The sequence below is a fragment of the Hypanus sabinus genome, chromosome 8 (genome assembly GCF_030144855.1).
Source record: "Hypanus sabinus isolate sHypSab1 chromosome 8, sHypSab1.hap1, whole genome shotgun sequence".
Lineage (NCBI taxonomy): Eukaryota > Metazoa > Chordata > Chondrichthyes > Myliobatiformes > Dasyatidae > Hypanus > Hypanus sabinus.
The window spans coordinates 82,132,109-82,143,762 of record NC_082713.1 but is presented as its reverse complement, the minus strand read 5'-3'; the positions used below and the strand labels follow the sequence as shown (position 1 = coordinate 82,143,762).

Genomic DNA, 11,654 nt, shown 5'->3' with positions numbered 1-11,654 from the left:
TTTCTCTTCCTACCAGATATTGTTTACAAATCAATGTATTGATTTGTTTTTGCCTTTCCCCCCCCCATGTTCTATGGATTCTCTACAGTACCTCCTCCATTTCTGTAAGCCAGGTAAGGGAATCTCCAAACATTGCCCAGACCCACAGCACAGCCGATCATTGACAACAGGTAGTCTGTTTTTGATGACCAGTTGCCTCGCTCCACATTCTCTTCTCTTTCAGCCACATGTCCAATGGGAGCAGCCTGGGGAAAGAGATAAAACAGCAACCTGTTTAGCCTTTCAGATGACAACTCAATCAGAGTTCAATTTACAGAAACAATGATCCAAAAACACACACAGAATATATCTGCAGGTCTCAAGATGGCGCTTATGGAGTGAAGCGGTTTTAGGCTTTGCTCCAATCCTTTTACTTTTTTTTTTACCTACAAACATCCCCTAATTGATCTTTTTATACCTATTCTAAAGGGGTTTAAACATATGAAATTTTTTTCAACTGTTTGAATCATTTTCAACTCGCTGAAATGTATAAAGCAAAGGAATCGAAACAGACGAAAGAACCGGTAACTTTAGAAGCAATTGCGAATCTTATGGACAACAGACTTGGAAAACTGGAGAGTAAATTAACCGCAAAGCTTTCTACGTTCGATAAAATTTTGAAGACATTTGACGCAAAACTTCAAGCACTTACACTGGAGTCACAAAAACAACAAGCAAGTATTTTAGTTCTTGAAGAAGCTGCTTGCCAGAGAGATCATATAATTGAAACTTTGCAACAACAGCAAACTTCAACTTCTCAACAGATGGATCGTTATAAATCTAAAATCACTGATCTTGAAAACCGCTCTCGAAGACAAAATCTTCGGTTAATTGGGATTCCAGAAAAATTTGAGAACAGTTATCTCACTGTATTTTTCTCTAAATTTTTAATGGATGTCTTTGGCTCAGAAGTACTGGATTCCCCTCTAATAATCGACCGTGCACATCGCATTTCTCGTTTTCATTCAGATTCAAGTTTGAAACCACGACAAGTAATTCTCCGGATCCATTATCCTCATACCAAAGAGCGTTTGATTTGGGCTGCATGGAAAAAGGGTATGATCAGCTTTCAAGATTTTAAATTCCGTATTCTGGAAGACTACAGTCCCTAAGTTTTAAGGGCAAGAATGGCTTTTAAATCGGTTATGACGGAAATTAATCAGAAAGGCTACAAATAAGCATTGTTATTTCCAGCACATTTGAGTTACTCTCAAAGACGGAACTTATCGGCTGTTCAAATCTCCAGCGGATGCTCAAAGATTTCTTGAAGAATGACACCTTATCGGATTGACTAATGTAATAATTAGTTTATAGATTTGGATCTTTTATTAAAATATGTTTTTTTATGTATGGCTTACATGTATTTTTTATACATGGTAAAAGTCCGTTTTTGGTTTATTCTGAGTTTGTTATTTTTTCATATTATTAATCTGTTAGTTTTGAAAGTAATTTATTAGGGTTTTCTTTTAAGTTCGTATACACTTATTAATATTTTAACATTTAAATATTAAGATTTTTTTAAAAAATAAAATGTCATTTCTTGTCCCCGAAAGACCTTAGGGCTTGGAACATCACATCCATTTTGATGTGTTTGAATAATTTTCAAACTTTATTTTAAAAAACTAATTCAATAATATTCATTAATGGGTTTTATCATTTTTAATTTTTTTTCTAAATCCTTTTGTTTTATATATATAATACTAATTTTATATTTTAATTTTTTGTTATACTGACCCTTTCTTATAATATAGGTGGTTTGTATCTTTTATTCAACTTTTTTTTGTTTGAGTTGCCGTCTTGAGACATTTGGGTAATTTTAATGTTAGATTGCTTGCTTGCCTCTTTTTGGCTTTTTTCCTGGGGTTTTGAGGGTGGAGGGAGGGGGAATTTTTCTTCTTTTGTTTCTCTTTGCTTGCTTTATGCTTAGTTTCACTTCATGGGCTCATATGAAACTACAAAAATGGTTGCAGTGTCGTGACTTCCGGTTCCTCCTTGAACTTACTTCCCTCTTCCGGATTCATGAGTTCATCTTTTTTTTAACCTTATGTGTTAATTGTAATAAATATTCTCAATATGGATAGGGTTATTAATTTTGTTTCTTGGAATACTAATGGTTTAAATCATCCGATCAAACAGAAAAAAAAATTCAAAGTATTCCATAGAATGAATGCTAATGTTATCTTTGTACAAGAGACTCATGTAAGGAAGGTGGATAGTCAACGCTTTTTAGGTTTTGGAAGGATCAACAATATCACTCGAATTCTCAAGCCAAAGTAAGAGGCGTTTCCATTTTTATAGATTCTTCAACCTCCTTTATACACCATGAAACAATTGCAGACCCACAAGGTAGGTTTTTGTTTATTACTGGTCTACTTTTTAATTAAAAAGTTGTTTTAGTTAATGTTTATGCTCCAAACACTGATTATCCTGAATTTTTAAAGTGTCTATTTACATCCTTTCCCAATTTGAATCAGTACAGGCTGATAATGGGTGGGGATTTTAGCTGTTGTTTAAACCTTTCAATGGATAGATCTAAGCCCACCCAAGCTCTTCCAAATAAATTGCCCTCTCTTATTAATTCCTTTATGACTGATTCAGCAATTTTCGAAATTTGGTGTTTTTTACACCCCAATGACAAAGAGTTTTCATACTTTTCTCATGTTTATCATAATTATTCAAGAATTGATTACTTTTTCATTGATCACTGTTTACTTACAGATGTTATCGATTGTAAATATGACTCTATTACCATTTCTGATCATGCACCTTTGAAGTTATCTATTAAGATAATGGATTCATCTATTAATGCTAAATCTTGGAGGTTCAACTTTATTTTATTGCAGGACTTAGACTTTGTTAATTTTATCAAACAACAAATTGATTTCTTTTTCTCAACAAATTCTACAGCAGAGATCTCTAGTGGAATTTTATGGGACACTTTTAAAGCATTTATTCATGGATAGATTATTTCATACTCTGCTGGAGTTAGGAAATGAACAAATTCTAAAATATTAACATTGGTTGATAAAACCAAAGCAATTGATAAGATTTATTCAGTGACCCGCAACAAAGAACTTTATAAAGAAAGAGTAGAACTCCAAATGGAGCATAGTTTGTTATTATCTTCTTCAATTGAAAATCAGTTAATTAAATCTAGAACCCAGTTTTATGTATATGGAGATAAGTCTGGTAAATTATTGGCTAATCAACATGCCCTAATACAATTTAAGGTTGTACATAGAGCTCATATGTCTAAGGATAAACTTGCTTGATTTTATTCTCATGTTAATCCAACCTGTGACAGATGTCATTCTGATGTTGCTTCATTGACCCATATGTTTTGGTCTTGCCCTTGTTTACAAAATTACTGGAAAGATATTTTCAGTATTATTTCAAGAGTTCTGAATATCAATTTCCAACCGCATCCTATTACTGCAATTTTTGGTTTACCAATGGCGGATAATAGTCGTTTATCATCTCGACGAATGATTGCATTTGGTACATTGATGGCTAGAAGATCTATTTTATTGAATTGGAAAGAAATTAATCCTCCAACTATATTTCAGTGGTTTTCACAAACTATTTCTTGTTTGAGCTTAGAAAAAATTAGAAGTGTTGTTCTTGATCCTTCAGTTAAATTTGAAGAAACTTGGAGACCATTTATTCAACATTTTCATATGAGTTAAATTGTCTTTTCCTAAGCCTCACTTTTATTATTTGGATGGAGGTTCGGAGTTATTGGCACTACTGTATGTATCTAACATTATGCAATGGCCCATGTTGGTTAGTGTTTTTTTCTTTTTCTTTTTTTGTTTTTTTTTCTTTTTGTTTCTTTTGTTCATAAATACTATGAGTTTGGGAGGCTATATATATATTGATTATTATATATTTGAATGTCTACTTAAACTATCAACTATGTACTCTCAAACACCTTGTATTCATGTTTCATTTATGTTTGCTTAATTAAAAAAAATATATATCTGCAGATGCAAAAAACATGAAATAAAAATAGAAGCAGCTAAATATACTCCCTAGGTCAATCTGCATTTATGGAGTGAGAAACCTGGTTGCTGTTTTAAGTCAAGATATGAGAAAGGGGAAAGTGGTAAGAGTGGCCAAAGGAAAGATTGTGATAGTTGAAGGTAGGACTGGTCTAATGACAAGAAGGTTAGGGAAAATAGGCTGGTGTGGAGGAAGGTAGAGCAAGGATCAAACAATAAATATAGTAAATGCTCATTATCCAATTGATTCAACTCAGAGCTGAGTTTGAAAGACAAGAAATCCTGCTTACAGTGATTTTAACTAGAACGAGGTCATGCTTGAAGCTGAATGGAGATACCCTACAGAGCAATCGCCCTTTCTGTGTTTGTGTTCCAAATGTAGAGGGCAGCCAGACTGTAAGTATCAAAATGGAGATGCAAGATGCAGATGCTGAAACCTTGTGAAAATGAGAGTCAAGGAGGATTGGGAGTTCAGGAAACGTCAGCTGTTCTTCATTCATCAGCAATCAACGATCAGTCTGAATAGACTGAACTGCACCGCGAACCTCCACGAAACACAACCAGAATGCACAGATCATCAGCATTTCCTTGAAATCTCCTGTCTTCTTTGGTCAAATACTTACCTGAGCTTTTGGAGTTTGTGTTCGATAGTCATGGACAGATAATGCCAATACTCTCTCATCCATTCTTGAACAATGACGAATGATTCTTTTGTATGTTCACGGGTCTGTGAGGAGGTTACTTTGATCTATTTTCTTTAAATTTTGTTCTCTCTGAATCCTCATTAAAGATGATTTGCTTCTATTCCAGGGAACACCTCTTTCACAGTCCAAGGCCAGCGCCTAACATTGGTTGAGGAGAGCAATTCTTAGTTAAATGAATGATTAGATCGAAAGTCCAACAGTTTTTATGCTGTTTACTCATTTAAAAATTAAAGGTTTTTTTGCAGGTGCTTAATCTTAACTTTGAAACAATGATGGTCAAGGTTCAGTATGATGGACTACAAGTTTGATTCTTAAGCCAGAAGCTCAGGGATGCTGCTATATGCAGCACAACCTTATTGGTTAATTCACCTATCTTCAAGTAGAATTAGTAATATGTTTAATAATTTACTTTATATTGCAGGCCAAATGATAATCCGGAAAACTATCAAACTATGCATTAATTTTAAACCAATCTTCCATCTATAAAGGGTAGTGGTATTGTGACTTGGTCATTGATTTAATACTGAGAATTTCAAGGAATTTCCTGAACATGTTGCAAAGATAGACCATGTTCTATGCAACTTCTATATGTTTAAGTTCTTCCACCTGTGTCCCTCAGGCTCGGTCAGCACGTGTTCGACTAGGGAAAGACAACTTCTGGCCCCGCCAAACTGAGAAATATCGTTTCTGTGGATGCTGCATGATGTGTCGCTGGGTTACAAATCTGCACAGCAAAATATCAGACTGTACACCATATGTAATAAACTGATTGAACTTTACAAATATTAGTCTGAAAATAGGGTTTGTAAAGAAAATAAGAAGAAAAAAGGGGCCAATTTTAAGAGAAAAGTCAAAAGTGCATGTTGGAGCTCACAAAATACAGCCATTTGTCAACCATCGACCTCCTCAGAGCATCACTGACCTTCAGATCCTTGCTTCTGGTCCACTCTGTCTGGTGGCCTTCCAGCTCTCTCCACGTGTGGCTTTCTTCTTCTCCTCTCACCAACCAAAGACAGTGAAAATCTCTCTTCCAGACTCACAAGAACAACAGCTTTCCAAACCCTGTTATCTCTAGTCATAACCCAAACATTGCTGCTTACACAGAAACCATTACATCATCAGTGAAACCTTACAGCGTGTTACACTCTCCCGCCACCAAATTTAGTCATGTCCTCATGATATTGAGATAATTTGCCAAACCTTCCTGAAAAACACAAAGCCCAATCCAGGTGTAAAAGACAGTGACATAGCTCCCCAGCACAGTAGGGGCCACACTCTGTTCCCTTGGTGCTATGGGGGCCAACCTATCTGGTGATCTCCTAATGCTCTGAGACCTTCACACCCCATCACCAGGTTCAGACACCACTGGGGATATCTCTGGTCTACCTGGCGAGGCCTCCCCCGATCTACCACTCGTGCCCACCTGCAACTCAGAGTCTCTGTTCCATGATCAAACCCCACTTCCTCTCCTGCAGAGTCACACTGCAACCCAGGCTGCCCTCAGGTAAGGCCCACCCACTTCACCTGTCGCGATGGGAGAAGGCCGGGAGTGTCTTCCTCAATCAATGGGGAGTTAGCAAAAGACAGTATATACCACACATCCAAGTCCTCATTCTCCAAATCAGTATCCCTCTCAGGGGGAGGGGCCAACCTAACCTCACCTGTTGGGAGGCCAGTAGTCACCCTGTTTTTCCGAAGTCCTCTTACTAGGTGAAGGCTCCAGGTTGGGCTCTGGGTCTACCTGCACCTCTTGACCCAGGGGCAACAGGTGATTCCGATGGAGAATCTTGACAGGCCCATTCCCATCCTCTGGTTTCACCTGGAAAACTGGTAGGTTTGGCATCTGACTCTCCACCACATAGGGTGTAGCCGCCCAGTGGTCAGCCAACTTGTGCTTTTCGTAGTTCCTTATGAGGACTCTGTCTCCCAGCAGGAGATAGGAGAACCTCACCTTTTGATCATAACTCCTCTTATTCCCTTGATTCTGCTTGGCGGCCATGACTCCAGCTAATTCATAAGCCCTTTTCAACTCCCTTCTCATATCAGACACATACTTCAGATAAGTCTTTGGTAGCAAGTCACCCTCATCAGTCCCAAAACAAAGGTCAATGGGCAACCTCGTCTCGCGCCCAAACATCAGATAATATGGCGAGTACCCAGTAGCTTCATTTCATGTACAGTTGAAACTGTGAACCTGATGCCTAATATGTTGACTCCACCTGCTCTTCTTGCTGACCTCCAGGGTCCCCAGCATTTCTAGCAAGGTCTGACTAAACCTCTCTGGCTGGGGGTCACCTTTCAGGTGACAGGGCGTGGTCCGCGATTTCTCAACTCCAAATGTACAATGTCCTGGGTATGTTACTCAAAATGGCCTCTTTGGTTTGTTACAAGTAGGAATGTTTCTTTGTCGGATAAGTGTTTCTCTCGCCGTTGTTTCACTTTAGAATGGCTGATATGGTAATTGTATTCATTTGTTAATCAATGGGGAATGTCATTGTGTCTTGTGATGCTGGGAACTTGGGGGAGGGGTTTTCGCGGGTTTTTTTGGAGAGGCCGAGGAAGACGCCGAGGAAGGTGGACGTGTGCTGGACTGCTCGTAAGACCACCGGGGTGGTCCCAGGTGCGACGGCCTGATGGGTCGATTGGTTCGTTGATTGAGCTCCAACGAGTGCACTAAACAGACTGAACTTTGATGAGTTGGCGCCTTTTGTTTTTTTCCTTGTATATATATATATATAGTATTGCCTACTATTTTTTTAATTTTAGTAAACTCTTTAAAGTGTATTTCATAACGGTATTTGTTGTGGGTTTGATACTGTTGGCGGGCGCGAGGCATTAACTCGATTCTCACAGCACCTGCGTGTACGGGAGGTGGGTTGGAGAGTGGCTGGATCTCCTTTTTCCCCTAGACATATACCAGCCTGTTGGGTAAGGGTTACATTTGTGGGGTGCTCGTCCCGGATTGGATTGTCAGGGGCTGTGGAATCGCGCAGGCAGCAGAGCGGAGATGGACAGAGATAAGTTTGTTTGTTGGTGCCAGTTTGAAGGTGTACCAGTACAGTATGCATGTGTAGTGAGCGGAGTGGATGTTCGAGTTTCGGGAGACGCGATAGTGCGGGGTTTAAGTTCGGTGAAGGGTATTGGGCAGGTAGAAAAGTCCCATCCCTGGTCACTATGTATCCGCCTGGGGAGGCCATAATAAATGAAACACTTCTCTCATAACACTTTTGCCTCCATAGTCGCCCTCTGGCCCTTGGTAGGAAAAGCCTGAGTATATCTGGTGTAGTGGTCCGTGATGACTCAGACATTTGCCATGTTGCTGGCATCTGGCTCTATTAACTGGAAATCCATAGGCACCAGGTCCAGAGGCTCCACACTCTGCAGGTGGGACAGGGGAGCTGCCCGCGTAGGCATTGTCTCCGCCGTATGCAGCTAATGCACGACTTGCAGTATTCTTCAACCTCCAGCTTCATTTGCGGCCAATAAAACTGATCTCTGAGCATTCCATAGGACTTTTCCACCCCCCGAATGTCCTGAATCAGCATGAAGTAACTTCAGCACAATCCTCCGATACTGCTCTGGCAGAACCAGCTCCTGGGGGTGACGTGACCCGGTATAAGATCTGGTTCTCCAAGGCCATTCTAGAGGCACCAACGCATGCTTCGTCTTCTCTGCCTGAGCCATGTCCCCCTTTTTGACCGTCGCTTAAATGATGCCAATGCTCGGATCATCTAGCTGAGCAGCTGCCACTTCCCCAGAGCTCAATTCCAGCAGCTCATTGGTCTTCAGAGCAGTCAGGTTACAACAAACTTAGGGGATGGCATCATCAGAAGCCCGCAGTGGATCCACCACTCGATCCGGCCTCTTCTTTTCCTCTGCCTTCACAGTGATGACAAACTGACACATGGCCTTCACCCCAGGGGCAGGAACGCTCGCCCATTCCTCGTCCCTGTCCAGTCCCTCGTGTGCCCGTTGGGACTAAGCATCCGTATCCGGCTCCATTGCCTATGACAATGCTGCCAACCACCGTTGGCCTGTGGCACCAGTTTAGCCGAGGTCAGGATATAAGTTAGAGGGTTGTTCTCTGTCCTCACATCAAACTTGGCCCTGTAGAGGTAGTCACTCAGCTTATCCACCACCCCCCGCTTCAATACCAGAAATTCCAACTGGTGTGTGGGATAGTTTTTCTTAGAGGGCGATAGATTCCATCTGACAAACACAATGGGACTCAATCCAGTGCCCTGATCCTGATACAGGACGCAGCCCTCCCGGCCGGCATCCGTGTGCAGTACAGTGCATACAACAATCAGTGGTCTGCAAAAGCTAGCACCTTCAACAACTGAAAGGTCTCTTCACAGTTTACATCCCACCTCAGTTCAAAGGGCTCCAATGGGTTAAGATACTCTCCACCCTCCTGTCCTTCTTTCCCTCTCCCTTTCTTCCCGGAGGGAGGGTAACCGCACTGAAGCTGATTCAACGGGTGACTCACTTTCACGTAGCCTTTCATGTGCCTCGGATAGTAACCACAGAACCCGAGGAATGAGCACAGAGCGCTTACAATCTGGGGTCCTGGTCAACTTAGCTAACAGACATTTTGCAGAACTGGCACTTGTCCAGGGAAAGTTTTAACCCTTCAGCTTTCAGGTGGCCCAGCACCTTCAGCAGCCTCGCTTCATGTTCTTTCAAGGTGGATCCAGATACTATGAGGGCATCCAGAAACACCAATACCTCAAGGAAGTTCATATCCCCCACCCTCTTCTGCATGACCTGCTGGAAGATTGCAGGGGCTCCCGATATGCCCTGGGGCATCTTTTCAAACTGGGAGAATCCCAGGGAACATATAAATGCCGTCTTCTCTTTGTCAGCCTCGCTCATCGGGATCTGGTAATATCCACTCCTCAAATCCAGAACACTGAACCACTTTGCACCACTCGGACAGGTCAGTGCATCTTCGACCCTCGGGTCCGTATACTGGTCAGGGACGGTGCACCTGTTCAGAGTCCTGTAGTCCACACACATGCGTACCTTCCCGTTCTTCTTCCGGGCCACTACTATCGGGGACGCATAGGGGCTTTGGGACTCTGATGATCCCAGCTTCCTTCAATTTACACAATGCTGTTGCATGTCTTCCACATCTGCAGGGCCCAGTCACCGCGATCTCTCTCTGAACGGGGTGTTCTCGGTCACCCGGATGGCATGATGAGAGCTCTTGGAACAACCCACATCAAACTCGCCAATGGAAGAGACAGCTTCGCGCTTCAACATCTTCTCTACCAGCCTCCTCTTCCAACCCCGCGGCATCAGGTGTCCCCAAAGTTGAATGACTCAGTGGTCAACTTTCCCCCCTTTTCCAATAGTTTCTCCCCGGTGTGCCTCACAGGGGCACGAGACATTACCGTCACCAGGAACAGATGCACCAGAGGCATCCCCCGCTTGAAGATGACCTCCCTCTTCGTAGGTCACTGCCATCCTGCTTGACTGTACAACTGAGGGCTTCTGCAATTTGGGCCTCACCAGTACCCCGGCAAGAAATCCCTCTCATGGTCACCCGGAGCATCCACTAAGAGGACTTCGCCCTCAAACACTCCAGGAAATCTGGGTGTCCCCATCACTCTCACTACTTCAGGAACAGGGTCTTTCACTTTCAGGGGTTCCTTGTTACATTGCTGGGAACATGTTCCCCCAGAGACACCAGGCCATTCCCTCACTGGGTCTCCTCTAAGTTTCCAGACACATCTCCCTACCTGGATGCCCAGGGACTCACTCTCTGAGGGGCTTCCTGCCACTCACATTCCCACCGGAAGTGTCCCTCTGCCCATGGTTATAGCACACACTACCGGCCGCCCACAACCCTCTGCGTAGTCCGTCCCCTTGGGGGGGCCCTCTCTACCAGTCCTATCATAGGGAGGGTCCACACCCACTGTTAACACCCGGGACATCTCAGTTCTCAGCTCTGTCAGAAGCCCCTTTACCATTCCCCGGGCTGGGCTGGCCACGGTCACTTCACTACGAGGGGCTACTACCGAGGACTGTACCCTGCTGATGGAGCCCTCCTGTGCCTCTGAAGCACTCTCCTCCTCCTGGACCTCTCTGATCAACTCAACACAGGAGGGAGGGGGTGCATCTTATGTGTCCTGGGACTGGGTGCCCTTGGCTATCTGGTCCATCCTTAACTTAACCACCTCCGCCCCCTGAATGACCCCCACCCCCGGCAACGCAAACAATTTAGCTGCCTCTCCGGCTGAAGAATGTAAGCAGAAAGCTTCTCCCCCTTCTCCTGGCGCGTGTTCTGAAACCCCCCCATGAGCTCCATTGGGCTCCCTGTCATACCAAAAGTGCTCTGGAATGCATCTAGATACTCGCCAAAGGTAGTGGAGGGTTGGCAAGTCTTCATGGCTCTCACTACATTGGCCGCCAACTCCCTCAAACTTTCAACCAATCTCTGTCGCTTTTCGTCATCAGAGCACTGCTATTCATCCAACAACTGAGAGGTCTGCTCCACCCATGTCTCATACTCCTCTTCCCCTCCGGATGTGGGCGTTATTCCAGAGAACATTCTTAGCTTCTGATGGGAACCCTCTGCCTGGGCAATGGGCCACTTATTTTCCAGAGATAAGGGCTGATGCCAACTCAGAGCTCTCGCTCTTCACTGGGGGACGGGGATGAATTAAACTTTCCAAATCCAACCACTCCTTCCCCTCACTCCTCAGAAACGATATCACCCTGCCATTGAAATCTCCACCCCAAACTGCCAGCAACTCAGCCTGTGACCCAGCCTGCTGGGCTCTCTTCTCCTCCTCCCTGACAGTGTGGACAGGCCATGGCCCCACTTCACCTGGGGCACCGATAGACGCTGGCAGTTCCACTACCGTTATGTCAGTGCTGGTCTGAACCCGTCATTGTATCAAAA

General features: G+C 43.3%; 1 protein-coding gene across 9 annotated transcripts in view; it reads right to left on the bottom strand.

Moving 5' to 3' along the window:
- LOC132398269 (sodium- and chloride-dependent neutral and basic amino acid transporter B(0+)-like) overlaps nt 1-4,904 on the bottom strand; it is a 169,419-nt gene extending 164,515 nt beyond the window's left edge. For all 9 annotated transcript variants that reach the window (XM_059977435.1, XM_059977434.1, XM_059977433.1 and 6 more), the window contains exons 1-2: nt 4,664-4,904; nt 92-245 (exon numbers count right to left, since the gene is read on the bottom strand). In XM_059977435.1, the coding sequence (XP_059833418.1) occupies nt 92-245; nt 4,664-4,726 (217 nt within the window). In that variant the 5' untranslated portion in view covers nt 4,727-4,904. The remainder of the gene's footprint in view (nt 1-91; nt 246-4,663) is intronic.
- Between the last annotated feature and the right edge of the window lie 6,750 nt (nt 4,905-11,654).